Source organism: Micropterus salmoides, unplaced genomic scaffold, assembly GCF_014851395.1.
Source record: "Micropterus salmoides isolate LMB-PRFRI ecotype aquatic unplaced genomic scaffold, ASM1485139v1 Ms_hic_scaffold_2, whole genome shotgun sequence".
Lineage (NCBI taxonomy): Eukaryota > Metazoa > Chordata > Actinopteri > Centrarchiformes > Centrarchidae > Micropterus > Micropterus salmoides.
The window spans coordinates 48,369,738-48,397,110 of record NW_024041150.1 but is presented as its reverse complement, the minus strand read 5'-3'; the positions used below and the strand labels follow the sequence as shown (position 1 = coordinate 48,397,110).

Sequence of the window (27,373 nt, the reverse complement as noted above, 5' to 3'; positions counted from 1 at the left end):
ACCAGCCAACAGTAACGAGGAAGAACTGATCTCACATCCTGACTAAGGGGGGGGGGGGGGGGGGGGGTTTAGGTAAAGGACAAACAACACAGTCAACAATAACGTGCTCAAAAGGTTCTCCGTCGACAGGAATGGGCCTTAATGGAGCAGGAGGAATCACCTGATTCGGTTTACCTGAGACCTGACAGGTGTGGCACGATCGACAGAATTTTACCACATCTGATTTAAGTCCAGGCCAGAAGAAATAACGAAGCACACGATTGTACGTTTTCCTTATGCCTAAGTGGCCGGACATGCAATGATCATGGGCCAAACTTAAGACCTGAGATCGGAATGCCTGTGGCACTACAATTTGGGACACTGACTCGTGCGTACTACCAGAGCTTGGAGACCAGTGCCGCAGAAGAACACCATCCTCAACCAGGTAGGACACAGACTTTTCACATGATTGGCTTTCTGCAAGAGAAAAGCAAGAGGTTAAGCTAGAGTCAGCTTTCTGTGCTCTGATCAGCTGCTCTTTATCTACAGCAAGGGTTAGGTTTTGATAATCAGGCTGAAGCTCTACACAGATAGGTGCATTTTCTCTACAAACGTGATGGGAGCTTGTTGGATCAGAGCCGCTCATGAAAGAGTCGCTAAGATCCACCAAGTCGCCAAGCTTTTGTGCTTGAGCACGGGTTACAACACAAACAACGGGGTCAAGTCAGTGTCGGGAACGCATTCATCCGCAATCGGATGTTCGATCACCTCGGGAGACGGGAAAACTTTACCGCCAGCCAAATCGTTACCGAGGATTAAGTTTATACCGGCTATCGGCAACTGAGGGCGCATAGCAATTCTAAATTTCCCGGACACAAATCTGGAGAACAACTGAATGAAGTGCAACGGCGCCCGCACTGCACACATTTTAACTCCCCATGCCAACACGTCTGCACCACAATAGGTCTCAGCTGAGAGAGGTAAAACACCATCACGGATCAGTGATTGTTTGGCTCCAGTATCCCGCAGGATAGTGATAGGGATTTGTTTTTCCTCACCCACCAGAGAAACAAAACCCTGTGACACAAATGGCCTAAAAGCCTCGTCAATGTGGTCTTTTTGAGCATTAACCAGATTCAACTTTTTGTGGGGTGAAGTGTGGATGAGCCCTATTGGTGAGGGTGTTTTGGCATTCATACTGTGCTCCTTCCTTTTAAGAGAAGGGCAGGCAGCGATGAGGTGTCCTTGCTCATGACAGTAAAAACACTCCCGACTTCCTGTGGTGGCAGTGGGGTTACGACGATAACTCATAGGAGAGTTACCCTTACGGTCAACTGAGGTCGGCTCCCGACGAACAAATTTATGAGTTAGGGTAAACTCATCCGCCAGAACAGCGGCAGCAGCAAGGGAAGTGACTTTTTGTTCATTTAAATACATGACAATTTTCTCTGGGAGCCGATTCTTAAATTCCTCCAACAACACAAGTTCCCGCAGATCCAATAACGTTGCTATCTTACTGGCCTGACACCATTTATCAAAAAGAGTACCTTTCTCTCTTGCCAACTCTACATACGTCTGGGTGGCAGTTTTTTCACAAGCTCTAAATTTTTGCCTATATGCTTCTGGCACTAACTCATAGGCACGAAGGACAGTGGTTTTAACAACATCATAATTCAAACTGTCTTCAATGGACAGAGAGGTACAGACTTCCTGAGCTTTGCCTACTAACTTACATTGGAGTAACAGAGGCCACACTCTCTTTGGCCAATCCAGTGTAGCAGCAATACGTTCAAAAGCATTGAAAAAGCAGTCTACCTCAGACTCTAAATGGTGGAACTAATGCAATGTGCCTACTCACGTCAAAGCTGTCTTGGGGTCTTGGAGTGGGTGATGGTGAGGTAGGAGAACTGGCAGATGTAGCGGCTCCCCGCTCTATCTCCAGAACTCTTATCTTTAAATGCATGGCTTGCACCTCCAACTCCTGATTTCTCACCTCTGCCTCTTTTATCTGCAGCGTTAGCCTCAGCTCTTCTGCAGTCGGGCTCATCTGAGCTGCAAGGCCTTGAGGTGGTATTATTTGGAGTGGGGTAACAATACCAGCACGATCACCCGGATCCCCCTCTGTAGGAGTTAACTCCCCAAACAAACCCCTTTCAGTCAGCTTTAAGCATAGGAGCTCCTTTAACTCCTGCTTCTTAAGACTGAGTGGAAACTGCACGTCAAAAAAGTTCCCCACTAAAATCAGGTCAGTCTTCTTACATTTATCCAACTTGTCAATCGACGGACTAGTAGCAAAATCCTCTAATTTAAACTCCATTTTGCCACCACAACAAAAGAAAACTGCCAACCACACGGATAGAGACACAAGAAACAACTTACCTAACCTACCTAACTGGATGACAAAGAACACGAGCAAGAATGGACGAGCCCCCAATTTATTTTACGTCCCAAGGTCTAGGGGTGTCCTGGAGGTAACATAAATGTGTGGCCTCCCACTCTTCCCATTCCCAAACAAGGCCAGCACACAACAAATACAATTTAGCAGTTTTTATTATACATCGGAGATGAGCAGTGCCCAAAACAACAACCAAAACACTAAGAAAAACCTAAATCTTTCCTAAACCCAAAACCAAAAGGTAAAGAAAAGACAAAGCTCTAAAACTAGGCTTCTAAGTCCAAAAACAGGAGAAAACGGTGCAAACAAAAGAAAGGGCTTCTCACTCCTACTCACTGCTAGTAGCTGACACAATATAGCTACAACAAAGGAAATTGCTTCATAGCAACAAAAATGGCAAAGCCAACAAAACCAGGTTGTCATAAGACAATCAGAAGGACTACGATACTACTTACAATCTAAGTTGAATATAGTCACAACCGTTCACTATGTACAATAAACACAGACATAACACACAGTCCTCAGGCAGGTTGGGAATGGCGGAGAGAGGGGGAGAGTTCCTGTCAGTAGGGCTTAAGATGGCTGCTGTCATCCAGATACCCAATCAGGAGGCTCCAATCAGCTCAACCAGACCAATCCAGTGTGTCCATCTGTTCTCCAGTACCTGCATACACTCACACACACACTTTAATGGAGGAGAACAGCTGACAGTGCCAGGAGAGATAAACGAACAACAAAATATGACCCCAGGGTCATAACAGTACCACTTCCTGTAATTAACAATCAGCTGGCTGTTCCAGCATCAGGTCATATTGTTTGTCCCACAGAGCTGCTGGTCAGTCAGCCCATCTGGCATTAACCTGCCTCCAGGTGAAATCAGACGTGTGTCAACAGCTCAGGTTTATTTTACAGGAGGAATGTGTTTCTTCTGTCCAGCAGCACATTCAGTCCACCAATCAGCAGCCAGAGAGTAACGACCAATCAGTGCTCCCCACAGTAACCAGAGTGACTTCAGTCTGGATCCTCACTAATTCTCATCTGCTGCCTCTGGTCTCTTAATCTGGCTGCAGGTTCTACAGTTCATGTCTGTTTATACCAGGTTGTTGATTCCCTGTGGGTCTGTTATATTTTTTAAAGATCACAAAACCACCAACACCAAGAAGAAGAAGAAGAATCACACAAACTGGCAGACCAACTTTCAGTCCAACATTTCCCTCCTTGTCTCCTTCCTCCTTGCCTCCTCCCTCCTTGTCTCCTTCCTCCTTGTGTCCAGCCTTGTGACCTGCAGAGCAGAAACAGGTGTGAGGTATCAGCTGTCAGCAGGTGAACAGAATGTCAGACATTATCTACTGCACTTTGATCACATGACTCGTAGCAGCTGTTTCCTCTAAAGTCTCCTCAGCAACATCTTTCTAAAACACAAACATCTGATCTGTGATGTTTCTCAGCTCAACTACCATGAAGCAGCTTCACCTGAGAGACAAAGAGACACTCTGAGCTCTACACGCTGACCTGAGAGACAAAGAGACACTCTGAGCTCTACACGCTGACCTGAGAGACAAAGAGACACTCTGACCTCTACATGCTGACCTGAGAGACAAAGAGACACTCTGAGCTCTACAGGCTCACCTGAGAGAAAAAGAGACACTCTGAGCTCTACAAACTCGCCTGAGAGACAACGAGACACTCTGAGCTCTACACGCTCACCTGAGAGACAAAGAGACACTCTGAGCTCTACACGCTCATCTGAGAGACAAAGAGACACTCTGAGCTCTACAGGCTCACCTGAGAGAAAAAGAGACACTCTGAGCTCCACACGCTGACCTGAGAGACAGAGAGACACTCTGAGCTCTACAAGCTCACCTGAGAGACAAAGTGACACTCTGAGCTCTACATGCTGACCTGAGAGACAAAGAGACACTCTGAGCTCTACACGCTCACCTGAGAGACAAGAGAATCTGAGCTATACAAACTCGCCTGAGAGACAACGAGACACTCTGAGCTCTACACGCTCACCTGAGAGACAAAGAGACACTCTGAGCTCTACACGCTCACCTGAGAGACAAAGAGACACTGTGAGCTCTACATGCTGACCTGAGAGACAAAGAGACACTCTGAGCTCTACATGCTGACCTGAGAGACAAAGAGACACTCTGAGCTCTACACGCTCACCTGAGAGACAAAGAGACACTCTGAGCTCTACACTCTCACCTGAGAGACAAAGAGACACTCTGAGCTCTACACACTCACCTGAGACAAAGAGACACTCTGAGCTCTACATGCTGACCTGAGAGTCAAAGAGACACTCTGAGCTCTACACGCTCACCTGAGAGACAACGAGACACTCTGAGCTCTACACGCTCATCTGAGAGACAAAGAGACACTCTGAGCTCTACAAGCTCACCTGAGAGAAAATGAGACACTCTGACCTCTACACGCTCACCAGAGAGACAACGAGACACTCTGAGCTCTACACGCTCATCTGAGAGACAAAGAGACACTCTGAGCTCTACAAGCTCACCTGAGAGACAATGAGACACTCTGACCTCTACATGCTGACCTGAGAGTCAAAGAGACACTCTGACCTCTACATGCTGACCTGAGAGACAAAGAGACACTCTGAGCTCTACATGCTGACCTGAGAGACAAAGAGACACTCTGAGCTATACATGCTGACCTGAGAGACAACGTGACACTCTGAGCTCTACTCACTTACCTGAGAGACAAAGAGACACTCTGAGCTCTACACACTCACCTGATAGACAAAGAGACACTCTGAGCTCTACTCACTTACCTGAGAGACAAAGAGACACTCTGAGCTCTACACACTCACCTGATAGACAAAGAGACACTCTGAGCTCTACACACTCACCTGAGAGACAAAGAGACACTCTGAGCTCTACAGGCTCACCTGAGAGACAAAGAGACACTCTGAGCTCTACAGGCTCACCTGAGAGAAAAAGAGACACTCTGAGCTCTACCCGCTCACCTGAGAGACAAAGAGACACTCTGAGCTCTACACGCTGACCTGAGAGACAAAGAGACACTGTGAGCTCTACACGCTGACCTGAGAGACAACGTGACTCTCTGAGCTCTACACGCTCATCTGAGAGACAAAGAGACACTCTGAGCTCTACAAGCTCACCTGAGAGACAAAGAGACACTGTGAGCTCTACATGCTGACCTGAGAGACAAAGAGACACTCTGAGCTCTACATGCTGACCTGAGAGACAAAGAGACACTCTGAGCTCTACACGCTCACCTGAGAGACAAAGAGACACTCTGAGCTCTACACTCTCACCTGAGAGACAAAGAGACACTCTGAGCTCTACACACTCACCTGAGACAAAGAGACACTCTGAGCTCTACATGCTGACCTGAGAGACAAAGAGACACTCTGAGCTCTACATGCTGACCTGAGAGTCAAAGAGACACTCTGAGCTCTACACGCTCACCTGAGAGACAACGAGACACTCTGAGCTCTACACGCTCACCTGAGAGACAAAGAGACACTCTGAGCTCTACACGCTCACCTGAGAGACAATGAGACACTCTGACCTCTACATGCTGACCTGAGAGTCAAAGAGACACTCTGAGCTCTACACGCTCACCTGAGAGACAAAGAGACACTCTGAGCTCTACAGGCTCACCTGAGAGACAAAGAGACACTCTGAGCTCTACAGGCTCACCTGAGACAACGAGACACTCTGAGCTCTACACGCTGACCTGAGAGACAACGTGACACTCTGAGCTATACACACTGACCTGAGAGACAAAGTGACACTCTGAGCTATACATGCTGACCTGAGAGACAACGTGACACTCTGAGCTCTACTCACTTACCTGAGAGACAAAGAGACACTCTGAGCTCTACACACTCACCTGATAGACAAAGAGACACTCTGAGCTCTACACACTCACCTGAGAGACAAAGAGACACTGTGAGCTCTACAGGCTCACCTGAGAGACAAAGAGACACTCTGAGCTCTACACGCTCACCTGAGAGACAAAGAGACACTCTGAGCTCTACACGCTCACCTGAGAGACAAAGAGACACTCTGAGCTCTACACGCTCACCTGTAGAGACAAAGAGACACTCTGAGCTCTACACACTCACCTGACACAAAGAGACACTCTGAGCTCTACACGCTCACCTGAGAGACAACGAGACACTCTGAGCTCTACACGCTCACCTGAGAGACAAAGAGACACTCTGAGCTCTACACGCTCACCTGAGAGACAATGAGACACTCTGACCTCTACATGCTGACCTGAGAGTCAAAGAGACACTCTGAGCTCTACACGCTCACCTGAGAGACAAAGAGACACTCTGAGCTCTACAGGCTCACCTGAGAGACAAAGAGACACTCTGAGCTCTACAGGCTCACCTGAGACAACGAGACACTCTGAGCTCTACACGCTGACCTGAGAGACAACGTGACACTCTGAGCTATACACACTGACCTGAGAGACAAAGTGACACTCTGAGCTCTACACACTCACCTGATAGACAAAGAGACACTCTGAGCTCTACACACTCACCTGAGAGAAAAAGAGACACTCTGAGCTCTACACGCTCACCTGAGAGACAAAGAGACACTCTGAGCTCTACACGCTCACCTGAGAGACAAAGAGACACTCTGAGCTCTACACGCTGACCTGAGAGACAACGTGACTCTCTGAGCTCTACACGCTCACCTGAGAGACAAAGAGACACTCTGAGCTCTACATGCTGACCTGAGAGACAACGTGACACTCTGAGCTCTACACGCTCACCTGAGAGACAAAGAGACACTCTGAGCTCTACACGCTCACCTGTAGAGACAAAGAGACACTCTGAGCTCTACACACTCACCTGAGAGACAAAGAGACACTCTGAGCTCTACACGCTCACCTGAGAGACAAAGAGACACTCTGAGCTCTACACGCTCACCTGAGAGACAAAAAGACACTCTGAGCTCTACACGCTCACCTGACAGATAAAGAGACACTCTGAGCTCTACACGCTCACCTGAGAGACAACGTGACTCTCTGAGCTCTACACGCTCACCTGAGAGACAAAGAGACACTCTGAGCTCTACATGCTGACCTGAGAGACAAAGAGACACTCTGAGCTCTACACACTCACCTGAGAGACAAAGAGACACTCTGAGCTCTACAGGCTCACCTGAGAGACAAAGAGACACTCTGAGCTCTACACACTCACCTGAGAGACAAAGAGACACTCTGAGCTCTACACGCTCACCTGAGAGACAAAGAGACACTCTGAGCTCTACATGCTGACCTGAGAGACAACGTGACACTCTGAGCTCTACACGCTCACCTGAGAGACAAAGAGACACTCTGAGCTCTACACACTCACCTGAGAGACAAAGAGACACTCTGAGCTCTACACGCTCACCTGAGAGACAAAGAGACACTCTGAGCTCTACATGCTGACCTGAGAGACAACGTGACACTCTGAGCTCTACACGCTCACCTGAGAGACAAAGAGACACTCTGAGCTCTACACGCTCACCTGTAGAGACAAAGAGACACTCTGAGCTCTACAGGCTCACCTGAGAGACAAAGAGACACTCTGAGCTCTACACACTCACCTGATAGACAAAGAGACACTCTGAGCTCTACACGCTGACCTGAGAGACAAAAAGACACTCTGAGCTCTACACGCTCACCTGAGAGACAAAGAGACACTCTGAGCTCTACACGCTCACCTGAGAGATAAAGAGACACTCTGAGCTCTACACGTTCACCTGAGAGACAACGTGACTCTCTGAGCTCTACACGCTCACCTGAGAGACAAAGAGACACTCTGAGCTCTACATGCTGACCTGAGAGACAAAGAGACACTCTGAGCTCTACACACTCACCTGAGAGACAAAGAGACACTCTGAGCTCTACAGGCTCACCTGAGAGACAAAGAGACACTCTGAGCTCTACACACTCACCTGAGAGACAAAGAGACACTCTGAGCTCTACACACTCACCTGAGACTGTCATGTTGATGATGGTGACGAGTTCAGCTTTGCCTGTCTCATTTTTCTCTCTAATCTGACACTCATATGTTCCAGCGTCGTTGATGTTGACGTTCTTCAGAATCACAGAAGCGTCTCCGTCCTTCATCTCTGGATCTCTCAGTTTCACTCGACTACGATAAGATTCATGCTGGTTGTTTTCATTTGAGCTTCCGTCTCTGAAGAAGAAGACATAATCATCTGACTTCAGGTCAGGTCTGATCCACTTTAGCAGGTCTATGTCAGCACCTCTGTGACCCCGACACTGAAGAGTGGCGTCCTCTCCAGGCTTCACCTTCAGCTCCTGTGTCCCTGAACAGAAAGAGAAAAGCCTCCAGTCAGGACTTGTAATGTTTCCTGTTGTTCAAATATCTTTTGATGGAAGCAGCTCTACAAACTCACCTGAGAGACAACGAGACACTCTGAGCTCTACAAACTCACCTGAGAGACAAAGGGAAACTCTGAGCTCTATAAACACACCTGAGACAACGAGACACTCTGAGCTCTACATGCTGACTTGAGAGACAAAGAGACACTCTGAGCTCTACATGTTGACCTGAGAGACAACGAGACACTCTGAGCTCTACAAACTCACCTGAGAGACAAAGGGACACTCTGAGCTCTCTAAACACACCTTAGACAAAGAGACACTCTGAGCTCTACTCACTCACCTGAGAGACAAAGAGACACTCTGAGCTCTACATGCTGACCTTAGAGACAACGAGACTAACTCCTCTGCTGCAGCTGCACGCTGACTTCATGTTGCTCATTTCTACAGCTGTCAGTCAAGTCGTCCTCCGCACCATCAGACAGGAGACATTTTACTTTCATCTGCTTTCTGCTTGTTTGGAGATTATTGATTATTGATATTATTTCCCATCTGAATACAGACATCAGCATTTCTGAGCCTGAACAAACAGCTGAAATATTAAACATGTGAAGTTTATTATTTCCTAGAAGCTTTGAATCTTTGTCCTTGTTTTCCAAATGTGTCCCCAGTCTGTCCGTCCTCTACTCAGACTGTGTCTGAACTACTTCTACTGAGGAAAGAGTCCCTACAGTATGAAACTGCTTTACGTCTCAGAGAGACAAATGAAGCTGCTGGATCTGCATGGACAGACACCACGAGAGGGGAGAGGACACATGTTGGTCTCTGCTGTCCATCCGTCCACACAGTAAACTACAGTGCTGGACAGGAACAGAGATCAGAGGTGGAGACTCTGTTCACAAGTCAGCTCATAATAAACTTTAGGAGGTTACAAACTTATCCAGCAGCCTGCAGAGTCAAAGTCTAGTAAATATATTTGAGTCAATAATATAATGAACATGTTGTAAATAGAACTGAATGAATAAGTTACAACAACAGTTATTATAATTACTGTAATAACTGTAGGACACTTAGTATACTAACAAAGTTCACAGGAATACAGGACGTTTGACACATTTCCCTCCCTGTAATGATCATTAAACAGTGAGTCTAATTTCACAGTTGCTGTGTCATGATATTAAAAATAATAATAACTGACATTAAGTACTACATATATACTGAATCTTCATATGTTCCTAACATGGATTTATTTCATCACTAGCGTAACATGCAGTAAGATAATCACAGATATGCATCAGTGTGGAACAAATAAACAACTGAAACGATTCACAATGTAATGTGCAATGTTGCTTTCAGCTGTTTTCTCGCTCACACGTGGCCGTTTAATAAACAGGAAATGTTAGATGACACATGGTGCAACATTACGTCACCATGACAGCAGCGGGGCAGAAATTGCTTTTAACATGGAGGCAATAAACAAATACATACATAAAATCTGTTTTAAGTGACAAACAGAAACATGCTGCTCGTGCTGATAATGTAGCAGGCTTGTGTGGAAACTAAAAGGTAAAGCAGATTTGTGGTGCTGTCGTCTTGATCATGTGCTCCGAGATTCTTTCACTCCACGTGTTCGTGCACAGCAGTTGTGCTGCAGTGAAACTATTTCCTCTTCACAGAGCGCCATTTTGTTCAGTGTCTCTCTAAAATACTTCTGAACTTTAGATGGTTGGAGAACAGATCGTCTAGCTGATGAGTTGACACACGTTATGCGAATCGTTGTATTTCCGTAATCAGTGACATCTTTGAATCACCCCAGACCTACCACACGGGCACACACTCCTCTTACCTTGACACAGAACAACGATCCATGAACATGCGAACAAAGCCACGAATGGCGGCCATGTTAAAGCGACCATGACTGACTTATTCTTTCTTCTCTGTAGTTTCTGTTGACAGCGGACCGCCTACGGTGATCTACAGTGATAATCTCTCGATCGTTGTCAGGTTAGGTCACATATTTAGAAGCAGAGATGATGAAGGTGATGACCAGACTGAATGCTTCTTCCTTTTCTTTTACAGTGGACCCGCCCAGCCGAGGGAGCGGGGAAGGTGTCACGTGATTTCTGACGTCTGCGTGAGGTTGTTTATTTGTGATCTTGGCTGAACTTTTTTCAAGTGAGTGAGAAGTGAGTCCTCTCCCAGGAACCCAAAGAATGGTGTCCCAATGCATGATGTTAGATCCCGAGTTATCCCTGTTCAGGAGGTACTGGACCAGCTCTCCGTCTTAAAGGGCCCGATCCTCTAGGCCTGTGGGTATTACCCTATTAGGTATAACTGAGGACTGTTTAAGCTGCTGTCGAAGAGATTCGCCTAGCTTCTAACTGTCTTCTTCCGAACGCCTACCCTGCTTACTCTGAATTGGCCCTAGAGCCAAATATCACCCCAGCCACACCCGTTAACGACAGCTCTCTTCTCATTGATCAGTGCACTTGGTATAGCTGCTAGGATTGTGTTTAGTGGCCAGGAAAATGTGCCCCAAGGATAAGTTAATTTTGTCGGCTAGAGCAACCTATAAGAATCTTAAACATGTTAAACAGACTTTACCTAATGAATTACTACCTTAGTGGAGAAATAAATTCAATGTCTACTACTGGTACCTTTATATATTTTATTGCAATATTAAGCAAGGCAAGCATACAACTTAAACTGATTGATACTAAGTAAAATGATTCAAATTCAAAACCTGATTATAATAGCTGAGCTTGAGTGATTTAGATGTCTTCTTTTTGGAGAGAAAGGGAGGAGAAGGAGTAGCTGTCCTACCCTGTTTAGGTTAGGGGGCAGTGGTACAGCGGACAGAGTGTTGCAATTCACAACCCTCACTACTCCTTCAATACTTCTCTTTACAGGCCATTTTTCCCAAAATTAGTTTTTCCTCTGAGCCTAAAATATCCAGCTATAATTGTTTTATGCCTGTTGAGAGTATTTTTTGATTTATGTAATAATAAAAAGCAATATCTAAAATCCCCTCTGTAAAACATTTTAGTTTAATGTGTCAATTGATGAAGTTGATGCAAATTAGCGCATATTTTATTAGATACTGTCTCATTTGCATATTTAAACATAACAATTCAGAGAACCTGTAATACAAAAAAATCTTTTCTTAATGTAAGTAATCAACTAGGAAAGTTTCTTATATCTATTAGTTTTTGTTTTTTTTACCACCTGCAATCTCTCACCTTAATAATTTAATATTATTATTATTATTACATTGATTAATAGTAATTTAATATAAATATTGATGCTATGTAAAGCCTAATATCCAACATAGTGATGTCACCGTGTGAGGCAAAGTAATAATGCGACCTTTTAATTTTCAAAGATACTGAGAGATTAACAACAAAAATACAAGATTGATGATATTAAGGGCTACACAAGGTGGACACAATAACATAAAGACAATGGGTTTTCACAGTGAATCCAACCAGTCCTTCACATAGAAACAGTAGTCCTATACAGGCTGTGAGAGGCAACTGAGAAAGTTGGTGAATCCCCACCACCGAGGTGGCCTTCCTCACCAGCTTGCCCAGTTTGTTGGCGCCACAAGTCCTGCCGCCCCCTCCCCAGCACACCACAGCAAGGAAGATGACACTGGCCCCTACAGACAGGTAGAACATCTGCAGCAGCCTGGTGCACACATTGAAGGACCTGAGCCTCCTCAGGAAGAACAGCCTGCTCTGTCCTTTCCTGTAGAGGGCCTCATGTTGTCTGTCCAGTCCAGTTTGTTGAGGTGCACCCCCAGGAACTTGTATGTGGCACCATCTCTTGTTTGTTTTTACTGATATTTAAAAATACTCTAAAGCTCCACACGACGGTAATAAGAGTCAGTTTAAACTTCCACCCCTGCTTAACACAGTTTCACTAGTTAGCACTTGGGATAAATGAGTAGAGCTGCCACACTCACTGTTCAGACAGTTAACAGGACCCCTCGGAAAGTGTAATTATATTGTCGGACTTCATAGGCTACTGTAGAGGGGCAGAAAGCTAGATTCAGGCCTGCTGGAAGCCCTGATCTGTCCTCAGCATTTAACAAGTACTGGTGGAGGTCGACAGCACTTGGAGTTCAAAAGAAGCTACTGGAGTCAGTCAGAGATCGATGCAATAGAGTTTATTGTCAAAGCAAGACAGAACCTGAGTAAGCCTCAGCAGACCGTCAAGCTACACTGAAAAACATGGTGTGAAGACACCAAGAGTACTTTCAGGCAGGCTTTTCCCAGGGTACGGGCCCCCTTTGGATCGTTCTGGTCTTACACCATTAGCTCCCAAATACATAGGTCCTCCTAACACAGAGACCTGACTAGGGATGTTACATGCTTATACAAGTGTCTGAATAACATAAAACTTAATATATTAAATAGATAATACATTTTGAAGAATATAGAATATGGTATATTGAATAAATGATACATTCTTACACTACTGCACCACATTTATAGATTTCACATTAATGATGAGATAAAGAAAAACATATCAGAAGTCGCTGGACTTTAATATCAACATCAAACTCTAAATAAGAAGGCTACATGGTAAAAAGTACTCTGATCAAATATATCCGAGTACTGCTGGCAGTAAACAGAACCTGTGTGAAGCTTCTTGTGTTCAGATATTAAAAACATTTAAGATCAACACAACAACTTTCTTTGTGTCTTTACAAGCTTGGGTAAAATAACAAGAGAACCCTGCTCTGTAACTGAAAACATATTTAATAACACAATTCAGAGAACTTTAAATCCAGTGCACCAGTTACTAAAAGTTACCTGAGTAGTTAAATAAATCTTATTAACAGGAAGTCAGATTGATTCTCTGAATGTGTGAATGTGTTTTTAACCAGCAGATGTCAGCAGAGTTACTCTGGAGCAAACAGGAGAACAGAGGGATCATCCAGCATGTTCATCTTTACAGACAGGATGTCTCAGCATAATTGCACCAATATAAGAAGAAAGTCATAAATTGTTTGTTAAATTTTTAAGTGACAACCAAGTGGCCATAAATGAGATGAAGCTCGATTTAGGCTCTAAAATCAACACTTGACTTGCCTATAAAGAATCCAGAAATATAAAACACTTGAACAGGTTTCCTTCCCCCATCACTGTTTCTCTGTGCAAAACTCAGTAATAAAAGGGGACACTTGATGTTGCATCATTTCACAGCAGAAGTCCAGATGGTAAATGTAAAACAGGACTCACACTGATCATCAAACATCAGAGATGAACCACAGTTTAGTTGCACAGTCAATGTTACTGCCTCCTGCAGGACATCTGTGTCACTGCAACAACAACAACAGAAGTAAGAGGGAAACCCAGGAAAGTTTAATCTAAACTTCTACAAAATGTTTTTGGAAAGTGAAATCTTCATCACACAGATATTTACAGAGTGGAGAGAAACTCCACTGAGGAACTTTACCTCCTTGTTTCTAATGAATCTGTCTCTCAGTGATCTCAGATCAGCCCTCCTTCATGTTCAGCCTGCAGCGCTGTCACTTCCTGCATGTGATTAAACTCTTTGTGTAGGGCCCCGTGTCTCCTGATGAGCTCTGAGTGAAGAAGCAAAACCAGATGAGCTTCTACACAGTCACTGCTCTCACCTACAGAGAGGAAGAGATTAACTGGACTGACTGAGTGGAGGAGCGATGGGACAGACAGCTTTTCTGCTCTGTAAGTACAATCTGATGAAAAACAACGTCACTTTAGAATTTACCTGAAAAAAGACAAAACTCAACGACAATGACACTCAATGAAAATTATTTAGACACTGCAGCTGGTGCAACAAGCTTTATTAGGCTACAGACATGAAATAACAGTCACTTCTTGTAACGTTAGTTAATGTTTGTGTTTTTTAGACAGACAGACAGAAAATCACATCTTTAAAAAGTTACTTTAATAATTAAGCCTTTGGAAAAAGAGAGTAACAGAACGCAGCATTAATAAACTTTTGGTTCTAGCGGTTAATGTATTCTTGTACATAATACTGCTGAGACATTTAATATCCTCAATAATATACATATTTTAAATTATTTAAGGTTAGAAGATTTTGCAGTGAGCAGCAGAACTCAAAGTTTCTGGTCTGGTTGTTTGTTAAATCTCAACCTGAGTCTGGTTTCTCTTCAGTGCTGATCTCTCTGCTGAGCTGCAGGACCAGCGGAGGTGAGTCAACTCAAAACTTTGCTCAAAAGATTTTAGCATAACGCTTCCTGGAGAATACTGATATAAAATGTACCCAAAGAGTTTGAAGATTACTAATGAAAATAGTAAATAAGTAAAATTATAGTAAAATACTTCAACACACAAAAAAAACACAAGATATAACATACATAAACTCAAATGAACATTAATAAATTATTAATAAATTATTAACAGCCACAATACAGACTTAAGTGAAACTACCCAAAACAAAAAGGTCAAGTTTACCAGGATGCACTTGCATCAAAATTTGACTCATTTTTGACTTGACTGCTTTGATAATAATAGATCTTTATAATAAAAAGATTTGACCCATGTCTTAAAGGTTCAGTTTGTAATATTTCTGAGGATTTATCAACAGAAATGCAATATAAGATCCATGGCACTTGTCACAAAGAGTAGGAGGTTCCCCACGTCATGAACCTGGCTTTCACCATCTGGCCATCTAATCATCCCCTGTAGTTACTGGCTCTATGTTTCCCTCCATCTCTGCCTTAAGCTGATGTATGGTGAGCGTTCAAGTGCTAAATGGCTGCTGTGCATCACCCAGGTGGGTGCTACACATTGGTGGTGGTTGAGGTGAGTCCCCCCCACTTCACTGTGAAGCACTTTGAGTTTCACTGATGAAGCGCTATGTAAATTAATTCATTATTACTATTAATATAACTATGTTTTCAGTGGTGTGTAAAGACCTTACGTCGCCACGTTGCATAGACATGTTTCTACAGTAGCTGAAATCAGACAAAAAGCATTGCCAAGCATGTTTCGTCAATACGTTCTTCTTGTTCTACATCTGGTAGAATTCATGCAGTGAGTCTCATCACTGTGTTGAATACGTACGTTAGAAGGAGAAGAAGTAGTAATAATATATATATCATATACTGTATATTATAATGTTTTATTGCTGTACTTTTACTGTGTGAGTAGTGTCTTGTTTTTGTATTTTAACCTGTGAAGCACCTTGGTCAACTTTGGTTCCTTTTTCCACATTTACAATAAAACTATTTATGAAACTAGTTACATTTACAAACTAGAGACTTTTTAATTCAATTCAAATGTGCAGAAATGTCATCATTATTTCAATGGTTGGCAGGTTTATTACTTTTTCAGAGGCTGCCATCTCAGTTGAGATGCTGTAACTATTGTCCTTTATCTAAACGTTGTTCCTGTTAACATTGCAACTTAAACACCAGAGCTGTGCAGCCTCTGAGAGATCGCTCACAGACAGAGCTGAGAGAAGTCTGCTGCTGAGGTCCAAGCCATCATTGTTGTGCAGCATGTTAGCAACCACTGTGCTCATTGTTTGAATAAATCCTATCATTAGCTACCTACAACTAAGTGACATTGGATTAACACAAAACCTGTTAGACTCTTCAGTAAATAGGTTCAATGTGTAAAATGTCAGGAGTTTCAGAAGCTAAAAATCTAAGCTAAAAAGAGATTAACTGGACTGACTGAGTGGAGGAGCGATGGGACAGACAGCTTTTCTGCTCTGTAAGTACAATCTGATGAAAAACAACGTTACTTTAGAATTTACCTGAAAAAAGAAGGAGTATAGGAGTATAAAGCACACCTGTACACACTCATCATTAGCTTAAACTATGAAGCAGGCGCTTCAGGTGGGGAGAGAGTTGCGGCGGGCCGATGTAGTGTCTTGTTCTCCTTCTCGGGGAACCAGGGTTACATACGGGATGAAGTCTCGTCGGTTACGACACTATGGGAACAAGATACCCACTAAACCGTGCCGAAAACCCCGCCTGCCCCAGTGTGCAATAAAGTGGCACGACTAAGAGGAGAGTGCACGAGTGCCAGGTGCCGAAGGAAGGTCAAGACTGTAAAACCGAATGAATGTGTGCGGAGTGGCCCAGCCAGCCGCTAAACAAACATCCTGCAAAGAGGCCCCTGAAAGGAGGGCTCGAGAGGCTACCATGCCTCTGGTAGAATGAGCCCTCACAGCCACAGGTGAAGGCAAACCGCACACCTGATAGGCCAGGGAAATAATCTGAACAATCCAGTTGCTCTTCTCAGAGGGACCCGCCACGGCGGGCCGTCAAGGAGCGACATGATGTCCGAGAACCACACCCGGGTTGGCCAGAACGGGGCTACGATCAGTAGGCCGACATTGTCCTGGCGGACCCGCTCCAGAACCCCCGGGAGCAGAGCGACTGGGGGAAAAGCGTACAGATGTAGCCTCGGTCACGAATGTACCATGGCGTCCAGACCCAACGGGGCTGGAGGAACGAGAGAAAACCATAGCGGGCAGTGCGTAGTCTCTTGAGACACAAACAGATCCACGTCTATGGGGTCGAACTCTTCGCATAAGAGCTCCACCACTTCGGGATGAAGTCTCCATTCCCCGGGCCTCAGCCCCTGCCTCGACAGCAGGTCTGCTCCCTGATTCTGTGTCCCCGGGAGATACATCGCCCTGAGCGATAGTAACCTCTGCTGGGACCACAGGAGGATCTGCCCTCTGTACAGACTGGCGCGAGCGAAGACTGCCCTGGTGATTCAGATAGGCCACCACCGCTGTGTTGTCAGAACGAACCGGGACGTGGTGGCCTTGGAGATCGGGCAGGAAAATCCTTAGAGCCTGGAACACCGCCAACATCTCGAGACAGTTGATATGCCACTCGGATTGATGCACCTGCCAGGATCCCCTTGCAAAGCGGCCGTCCATGACCGCGCCCCAGCCCGTGAGGGAGGCGTCTGTCGAAATGACCAGCCGGCGACAAGACCCTCCCAGCACGGGCCCCTGGGACAGGAACCAAGTTTCCTTCCAAACTGATAGGGAATGAAGACACTTGCGCGTAACCCAAATCAGACGGAGAGGATTTCCCCTCGGGGAAAAACCCTTGGTCCTTAGCCACCACTGCAGGGGTCTCATGTGCAGCAGTCCAGATGGTATTACGCTGGACGCAGCCGCCAGGAGACCCAACACTCGTTGAAATTGTTTATAGTAATGGCGTGGCCTAACTTCACCCCTTTCACGGCAGCCAATATGGTGTCGACACGTGCCGGAGACAATTGTGCCCTCTCGATGTCGTTCTGGCACGTGCGTCCTGAACGTGTAAACGGCGGGATAACATCACCCGTTGCCACGGCGGAGGGGACCTCGATCGGCCTCCGGGGGGGTGGGGGGGTGGGGTGCGGGAGGGGAGAAAGACTCCCCAACCCGGTCTTCCCTGAGCTCCATCGGGACTGGATGACGGTCCTCAGATCGCGTCTCTCGGAAGGCTGAGGGTGAGAGCGCCGTCTCGCTACCCCAGCTCCTCGGGGGGGCCCCCGAGAAGCGACACTCTGCTTCCTCTCCTCTCCGTAGGAGCTCGTAGAGGGAAGGGACCTACGCCTGGCAGCCTCAGCTGCCTTGGGTCCAGACCGGCGAAGGAGGTACTGGCGGAACGCTTCGCCCTGCATCTTACGCTCCGTGGTTCTGCGAAGCTCCGCCAGATCTTCCTCAGAGGGACCCCCCTCTGAACCATCTCCTGTAGCAGGTTGGCTTGGTAGGCTTGAAGCACCGCCATGGTGTGCAGGCTCGCACCTGCCTGGCCCGCTGCCATGTACGCCTTCCCCACGAGCGTAGATGTGGTGTGACATGGCTTGGAGGGTAACGCCGGCTTCTCCAGGGAGGACTCAAGTCGAGGGGAGAGATAGCTCGCGAGCGCATCCTCCACCCGAGGCATCCTCCCATAACCACGGTCCCTAACCCCCATCACATTATTGTAATTCAGTGATAGGGATGTGGAAAGCCGTGTAGAGAAGGGTCTGCCCCATGATGGCAAGTTGATGTTGAGCTTAGCCACGGCTCTAGTCACCACCTCTAGCAGCACGTCATAGTCGGGCGCCGCCAGATGACGCTGCCCCGGCACCCGGAAGTCATCGTCCACTACGCCGAGCACGTCCGCCTCCTCGGAGTCGGATTGCTGCAGCATCTCCGGATCCAAACCGCGAGCGGGAGAAGCCGAGAACGGGCTCCCGAACGAGGAAAGGAAGCATCGGAGCCAGCGGATGAAGGTCTGGAAAAAGCCTCAGCCGTCCCGAAATCCTCTGACATCGCTGTGAACCCCATGAGTGAAGCCGCCAGGCCGCCTCAGCGGCCGCAGGGCCCGCACCACGGGGAAAACACATCCGGCCATCCTCGGAAAAGAGAGCCATGCGGGACCTCAGTACCCGCACGGAAAGGGCTTCGCAACGGGCGCAGGCAGCCCCCTCGAGAGCTGCCCGGGCGTGCTCCATCCCTAAACATGAGACACACATCTCATGAGAATCTCCATCCGTGATGTACCGAGGGCAAGAAAAAAAAAACACACCTTCTGTACATCTGGTTAGTGGACATGCTGGTAGACTTCTTCTTCAGGTAAGCCACACTGCTTGTAGGACTGGAGCTTTCTTCAAACAACATACAGAGCGCCTGCTGAATAGAAAAAAGCTAATGATGAGTGTGTACAGGTGTGCTTTATACTCCTCCGGTTATTCCGTCACACCTTACCGTTCTAGCAACAAGCCAATAGGATTGGAGTGGTTTCATTCACGTTCAGACCTGCTACGCCTAGAGGCGTTCCCATAGTGTCGTAACCGACGCAGTTCGAGTTCCCTTGAAGGGGAACTCAAAGTTTCTCATGTCTGGTCTGGTTTTATGTTAAATGTCAAACCAATCTGAGTCTGGTTTCTCTTCAGTGCTGATCACTCTGCTGAGCTGCAGGACCAGCAGAGGTGAGTCAACTCTGACGGTCAGAAACTGTTTCTGGTAAAAGTAACACAAAATGTATGTTCCATAAAGACTGAACATAAATTATTAGATACTTTAACAAGAAGTTTTAACATACAAAAACTTAAATGAACATTTACAAATGAACAAGATTATTAACAACCACTGACAAAAACAGGCTTAAGTGAAACTACCAAAAACAGAGAAGGACCAGTTGACTAGGATGCAACAGCATCAAGACTGTTTTGATGATTTTATCTTGAAAATAAAAGATCTGACCCATGTCTTCAGATATGAAATAAATCAAATGCCTGAAAACACTGTGTAATCTGTCACTTTACTAATGTTTGATTTCAGATCCAAGAATAAATGCTTAAATATATTGAATATTTACAGTAAAACTCTTTATGAAAGTATTTATGCAACTTTTTAATTGAATTAAAATGTGCAGAAAGTTGCAAATTAAAATTTAACAATGGTTGGCAGGTTTATTAGCTCTCTGGTCCTGAGGGCTCAAAAAAGGCACCAGCTTCATGTGCTGGGCACTGAAGGCTTAAGGAATAGTTCCAAACCCTGGTTAAAATTAAAATAGGTTTATTATGTGACTCAGATTTAAAGCATAACTATTACACTTCTGTTATAAAAACAACCAGAGAACTATTAACTATTTATTCATTTAGAGGCACAAAATATTGTTATATATATATAAATATATATAAATTATAAAAATAATATAGCATGTCAGGCAGCCTTTTTGCCACTGGATCCCATTTAAATAAAAAACACACCGCATGCATAAATCAGTTAACAAGAAAACCCCATCCATTATTTTTGTGAATCTTTCTTCATAAAGCAGCTACTGGGCTGTTTGGAAACAAGAAATAAATAATAACAATAAAGTCCGTTTTCCTGAGCTCAGTACTTCAAGGAACAACACCATTGATGTCCAAGCCATCATTGTTGTGCAGCGTGTTAGCAACCACTGTGCTCATTATTTGAGTAAATCCTATCATTAGCTACAACTAAGTGACATTGGATTAACACAAAGGTTCAATATTTAAAATATCAGTCGAGTATTTCAAGAGCTAAACTAAATCTAAATATTCAGCACCAGTTTAGCAACAAGTTCAGAATCTTTTGTTCAACAAACAAGTTTCTTAAATGCAATGCTTGGACATCAAGTTTTTACAGTGACGCCGTCTGGTCATTTAACTAAAAATCCAATAACTTCCCTCCAGCCTCTCTGACTGTGAGTCCCAGCAGCTCTCAGCTGTTTGAAGGAGAGTCTGTCTCTCTGAGCTGTGAGGAGGACGACAGCTCTGCTGGATGGACGCTGAGGAGGAACACAACCAGAGAAACCAGGACTCAGTGTGGAGCTGGCTGGGGAAGATCAGCTGGTTCTTCATGTAACATTGGCTACTTTGACCCATTGGACAGTGGAGTTTACTGGTGTGAATCCAGAGAGGGAGCAACCAGTAACACCATCAACATCACTGTCACTGGTAAGATCAGACTGTGGAGTTAGTGTTGATGAAGCTGTGTGTAAATGATGAAATGCTGTAGTTTGTCTCTGTGTTGAGGTGGACCAGTGATCCTGCAGAGTCCTGTCCTCCCTGTGATGGAGGGACATGATGTCACTCTGCACTGTGAAACAGAGACCCCTCCCTCCAACCTCCCAGCTGGTTTCTATAAAGATGGCTCCCTCATCAGGACTGAGCCTACAGGTCACATGACCATCCACCATGTTAACAAGTCTGATGAAGGCCTCTACAAGTGTAACATCAGCGGTCGTGGAGAGTCTCCATCCAGCTGGATCTCTGTCACAGGTGAGGAGCTCAAAGATAATTCTCAAACTGACCTGGTTTTTTTTTCTAAACTGGACAGAAGTTATGAATTCACTTCTGTGTGTCTTTCTGTTAGTACGATACAGCACCTCTACCTTTAAACATGTGTAACGTGAACATGTGCAGGTTAACAAGACTAATATTGGAACTTAGTTTTAAATATTAAATATAAATCAGCTTCCAAACCTGGAAAATACATTAAACAAAATGGGTAAATATTTAAATATCAAAATTTGCACCCAACTGAGTGGAAAAGGCCAAAAGGAGGATTTTGTTCTATATTTTTCATTTAAGTTCTTTTGATAATTATTTCCTGTTCATTTTAGGGAAACCCACCACTACACGTCCTCCTACGTCCACCTGTCTTTCTTCATCACCAGCTCCTCCTCCTCCCTCTGTGATGCTGTGGTCTGTTCCTGTCTGTCTGTCCTTTGTTCTGGTTTTACTGGTTCTGCTGGTTCTACTTTTCAGATGGCGTGTTCAGAGGAAACATCCAGGTTAGAAACAGACTTATGGATTTAACACGCGTTAATATTGAAAGAACACTTTTTGAATGGGATCAAACAAGCCGTGTGTTGAGCACAGACAGATGTGAGGTAAATTATTTCTTGGTAGCTTGTGTGTGTTTGAAGGTTTGGTTTGAAAGTTCAGGCTAGAATTGAATTTGCATTGCATTTAGAATAAGGGTTGGGCCGAGGCATTTAGCTGTGATGGTCACAGGTAGGTTAGAAGGGGACGTCATAATGATGAACCTGAATCACCATCTTTGACTTAAATAATGATTCTCCAGTTATTTTTCACGTCCTGGTTGAAACCAGGCTACAGTCCTCCTCCTTGTTGTCTCTGTAGATGAGGGTGATGCTGGACAGTGGTGATATCGTGTTAACTCACGTGAGGGAATGTCGTTGTCGCTACCTGCTGGTGAAGCTAATGAACTGATTCTCAGACTTGTGGATTTCTTTCTACAGATTTCCACAGAACACTAAATTCAATTAATTGACTGGAAGTGAGCCACAAACGTACAAATCCCTCCCTGCATTCTCATCTCAAGGTGTCCAATACCAAAAAGTGACAAAGCATATAAAGCTTAAGTGACAAGGTAGCTATTTGATGCTAAAGGTCGCTAGCTAGCTAGCTATGTTCGTGTTAAAGTTGTTGACAGCCCCCCGAAGCCTCCTACTCTTAACATGACCATCAGAAATGTTAGTGCCTAAACCTAAGTCACTGACTGGCAAACCCTACAGCTGTCCACATCAGGCAAATTGCGTAAGTTATGCAAGTGAAGTTATTTTAACCCAAACCATGATCTTTTCCTAACCTTAACCAAGTAGTTTTGTGCCTAAACCAAACTAAGTTGCAAAGTTTCACAATTTTAATAATGTGTCATTTCAAACTGGCAATGTTTCGAAAGGCTAGGGTTTTATTTTGAAAGTCTAACCAGATGTTGCATATTTATGGTTGCTAAGCATTGCTAACTTGACCGCAGAGCCTTAAATGTCTAAAAATGACGCTAAAGGGCCTTGACCAAGCATCAATATGTGACAAGTTCGGATCTGCACACCTGAAATGCTACTGACAGTGTTTTTGTTTTGGTATTTTTTTAGAATCATTTTTCCCGTACAAATAATATTTATACACTTGTTCTGCACCAGAACTTGTCTGTCCTTACAAAAAAATATCTGGTGTGGTTCTTCACCATTGTTATTCTGCATTCATCTGTGGTACTTTCTTCTTTCGTAGACGATCAACTTCCTGTTTACACCAGCACAAGCATGCCTGATGTGAGACAGAAAGCTTTTGGCTGACCCTCCCACCCCAGACACAAACTGTTTCAGACACTCCCCTTTGACAAGAGGCCGCGGTCCATCAGGACTGTCTCACTGCACAAATCTCCCTATTTATGTATTTTATATTGATTGTTATGCACCAATTCCCCAAAGCAAATTCCTTCTATGTGTGAACCTATTTGGCGTAAAAACTGATTCTGATTCGTGACAGTGGCTTGGATCTGCATTCTGAGAAGGTCTTGAATCGGCTGAACAGGGCAGGAATTAAGGAAATGTCCTTGATGGAGATGCTCCGTTGGTGTCAGATGAGCTCTTCAAGTTGCATGGGTTCGACTTCAAGGATATGTGTTGTATGTGAGTCTGTCTGTTGTGCACCCTGTAGTGAATCTGTTAAAAGACGCTAACAGCTCTGTGTTTGTCCATTTTCCTGTTTCTGATAAAAACACTGCACATGGCATCTTCTTCACCTTTATATATAAAGAGGTTACTCCCCCAAACCAAATGCACCAAAGAGGAGGGAAGACTAAATTATGCCTGCATGTTTGTTCACTCAGTGAGGATGAAAATAAATGAGAAAAGTTGATCTACAGTAGAAAACTTATCTGAAAGCAACACATAATGCAGCATTATATGATTCTTTGTTACTGCATTATATTCCATTATATTTTTATAGTTCTATTTTTATCTGTTAACAATGGAGGAGATTCAGTTTGTAAATTTTCTTCTCTCAGTTATCACAAATAAATCAGTAGGTCGGTTTTCATAAGACTCTCACAAACATAATGAAGAGAAGCAGTCAGGTTCTTATATGAACACTCAAACAGGGTTTTCTGGCTGTAATAATAATAATAATAATAATAATATAATAATAATAATAATAATAATCCTTATTTTTTAATTTGTCGCAGAAGTCAGAAAATATAATTTCCTACACAAACTGTTGGGGCTTTAATGTGATTCATAAAACTGCAGCTATTTCAGTGTGCAGGCCTTAAAGCTATTAAACCAAAAAACATCAATAAAACAAAAGTAAAAATGTCAAAGCAACAAATAAAAACAGGCCAACAAACTCTTCTGAAAGCTGATTTTCTTTTTACTTTATTGAGAAACCTTTCAAAACCTCCAGCTGAACAAACAACAGAAGAAGAAAGTTTAGCTTAGAAATGATCCTCAGTGGTGACATCAGCAATGACATCATTTGTCAGATGTTGTCGTGGAAACAGACAAGTTCCTTCCAGCAGAGATCAGTAATCATTTTAAACTCCCCTAAAGGATTATTAGGAACACCTACAACTTTTTTTCACATATGCTGTGGTGTTCCCTAACATTTATAAACAGACTTCAATGTGTAAAATATGTGGCGGTCACCTTTAAAGGATTAGTGTGTAATATTTAGGAAATTGACAGAAATGCTATATAAAATACATAACTGTGTTTTCAGTAGTGTATAATGACCTTACATAATGAACCATTATGTTTTTATTACCTTAGAATGAACCATTTTTTCGTACATATGCCGCAGATCCCCTGACATGGTTTGGTTTCCATGTTGTGCCGCCATCTACAGAGTGCGTTTCATCACTACGTTGAATACGTACAAAGGAGAAGAAGTAGGTAATGGTAATAGTAGTAGTAGTAGTTGTCTGGTTTATTAGAAGTAAGAAGAGAAGTGAAATTTGGACAAATAGAGCAGTAGTTCTCCAGGCGGGGTCCGGGGACACCCTTTCACCCTCTCAAGGATAAAAAAAGAGGAATAATTTATTTTCAATATCAATCCATCCATAATTATTTGTGACTGGTTTGGTCAGTGGTTTCATAAACTTACTGTAATAAAACCTATAAAAGCAAAAACCCTGTCAGATCTTGGTAACAGTTAATATAATGTTATTTATGGCAGGTTTGTGTAGGTTTTTGTAACCAAATACAAACATCTACCTCCACACCCTTACTTTCCCTCTCACTACTGCATTGTACTGAACATTTGAATGCAAATCTTAAGGTGCTGAACTGTCCAATATGGAGTCATGAGGATACTGGGCAAAGGTGTCACCAGACTAAAGGTTTACTCAAAGGCTCATGTGCAAAATGGGTCTAAACAAATCTTGGTCGGAGTCTGGCACATCAGTTTTGAATTAGATTAAAAAATATGCAAGATCAACAGCCCCAAGAGTTTGAGAAAAGTTTCCAGAATGGCTGACAAATAATGCTGAATATAAATATTTATAAAAGGGGTGGCTCATATCAAGCGATCTGATTGGTTCATAGTACTGGTAAAATGAGTGTGTCCAACGGCTATGACATTGAATTCCTTTGCACAGATCCGTATCACTCCGTGACAAACTGGGTTCTTATGAGTTATAATCTGAGCTTCATTCATAATAATTAATGTTACCGGCGGTGATAAATAAATAAGGAGAGAGAGAGATCAGTGCTTATTACGTGATTCAACATTTCCCTCTCTCACACACGCAAACGCACAAACACACACACAGCAGTCCACCACTTTCCCCAGAAGTCTGCGATATTGCAACAAAGTTTTAAAAAAACAATAATACTAAACAAATAAGCAGCAGTCAATAGAGTCTAATTCTAGGTCAAAACTGTCCTGTGTACCATACTGGCTGATAGTGGAGCAGTGAAGTGCAGCCATCCTGTCAGTCATGCAGTGTGCAGCGTCTTCATTAGGAAAGTGTGTTCATTTAAGTCATGTAAATATTAGTATGTACTAATTACAATGAAAAATACATTATTTGTGATTAAAAATAATGGTTGTTGATAAATTAATTAGGGCTCCCACGTAACTGCAACTCTGGCGACAAAGAAACGTTAGAAAGTAACGTCTAACTTTGGGACCGGAGAAAGTGGTATAATGTCCTCGCTGCAACACACACATCTCCACCTCCCAAAAAAAGCAAGGTCAAGTTACCAAAGTCAATCCACTGACGCTGGACAGTATTTTAGTGGCTGCACAACAAATGGCAACGTGCAAATAGATATAAATAAATAGTTCTAATAATTCTAGCTTTTGCTTATCACCCGTCATGCACTATGGAGCCTACTAGCAGCCTGGTGAGACTACTTTTTGTATTCATATACAAATGTCTATTGATGAAATAAAACAAAGTCGAATTGTAGTGCGTCTGTTAGCCTACTTTCTTTTTGCCATACTTGGTAGCCAAACACATGCACATATATGTCTATGTGAGTGTTTTTTGTGAGAAGCAATAAATGAGAAGCAGTGTTTTATCGTTTTAGTACGGGAGAGGTTCTACACTCAATTTAATCATCTCTGATAACCAACAACCTGAGAGAGCAACGACTGATGTGACCTTAATACACACGCACACACAGATAAACCTGTCATATATTAAACTCTGTCAGCTACAGAACAAGTTGTTCAACATTTTATCTGGTTATGTGTTGTGTATACATGTATTATTGTGTGTGTGAGTGTGTATTACTCGTGTTGTGGGGACATAAATGTCAAACTTTGGGGACATTGCTTTCCTTTTGGGGACTAAGTGCAAGTCTCCAAAATGTAAATCAGATAATTTTAGGGTGAAGACTTGGTTTAAGATTAAAGTCAGTCTTTTGGAAATTAATGTAAGTCAATGTAATGTCCCCTGAAGTGACGGGGAAACACGACTGTGTGTTTGTATGTAACAATGTGTGTGTGTGTGTGTGTGTGTGTGTGAGAGAGAGAGAGAGAGAGAGAGAGAGAGAGAGGATATTAGATAACAAGAGGATTTAATTATATAATTGAAATGATAGAAGCAGAAAAAATAGAAAAGAGGAGGAGGAGAGAGTCAAACCAAGGTGGCTGCTCCCTCGTGCTCCTCTTCCTCCTCCCTTTGTAACCTTCAATCATCTTTTTCCTCTTTCTTCCTTCTCATCATTCTTTAATTTTCCACCCCTCTTCTTTTTCTGTTTTTGTCCTTTGTCCTTCCTCTTTTTTCCTATTCTTCTCCTCCTCTTTTTTGTATTTTTAATCATCCAATGTTTGTCTGTTTACCTTCCTCACCTCTTCTGGTCTTATTCCCTTCCTCCTCTCCTGTTTTCTTTTTTCTTTGGTCTTCAGGCTT

The 27,373-nt window shown here is 43.8% G+C and overlaps 1 protein-coding gene and 1 long non-coding RNA gene across 2 annotated transcripts; one reads left to right on the top strand and one right to left on the bottom strand.

Moving 5' to 3' along the window:
- Positions 1-3,012: 3,012 nt before the first annotated feature.
- LOC119913148 (coxsackievirus and adenovirus receptor homolog) lies at positions 3,013-11,181 on the bottom strand. Its single transcript, XM_038732482.1, has 3 exons — positions 10,563-11,181; positions 8,362-8,700; positions 3,013-3,656 (listed from the first exon to the last, which is right to left on the bottom strand). The coding sequence occupies exons 1-3, from the start codon at positions 10,630-10,632 to the stop codon at positions 3,448-3,450; spliced, it is 618 nt and encodes a 205-aa protein (XP_038588410.1). The 5' UTR covers positions 10,633-11,181; the 3' UTR covers positions 3,013-3,447.
- A 2,957-nt stretch (positions 11,182-14,138) lies between these two features.
- Positions 14,139-20,922, top strand: LOC119913153. Its single transcript, XR_005446393.1, has 3 exons — positions 14,139-14,430; positions 14,884-14,919; positions 20,899-20,922. It is a non-coding gene; the product is annotated as an uncharacterized LOC119913153 (long non-coding RNA).
- The last annotated feature ends 6,451 nt before the right edge of the window (positions 20,923-27,373 follow it).

Bases quoted from the DNA above. Each gene is read 5' to 3' on its own strand.
- LOC119913148 (XM_038732482.1), bottom strand. From the start codon at position 10,632: ATGGTCGCTTTAACATGGCCGCCATTCGTGGCTTTGTTCGCATGTTCA. The intron at 8,701-10,562 runs GTAAGAGGAGTG...CTTTCTGTTCAG, and splicing joins GATCGTTGTTCTGTGTCAAG to GGACACAGGAGCTGAAGGTG. The intron at 3,657-8,361 runs GTGAGTGTGTAG...TCTGCTCTGCAG, and splicing joins CATCAACATGACAGTCTCAG to GTCACAAGGCTGGACACAAG.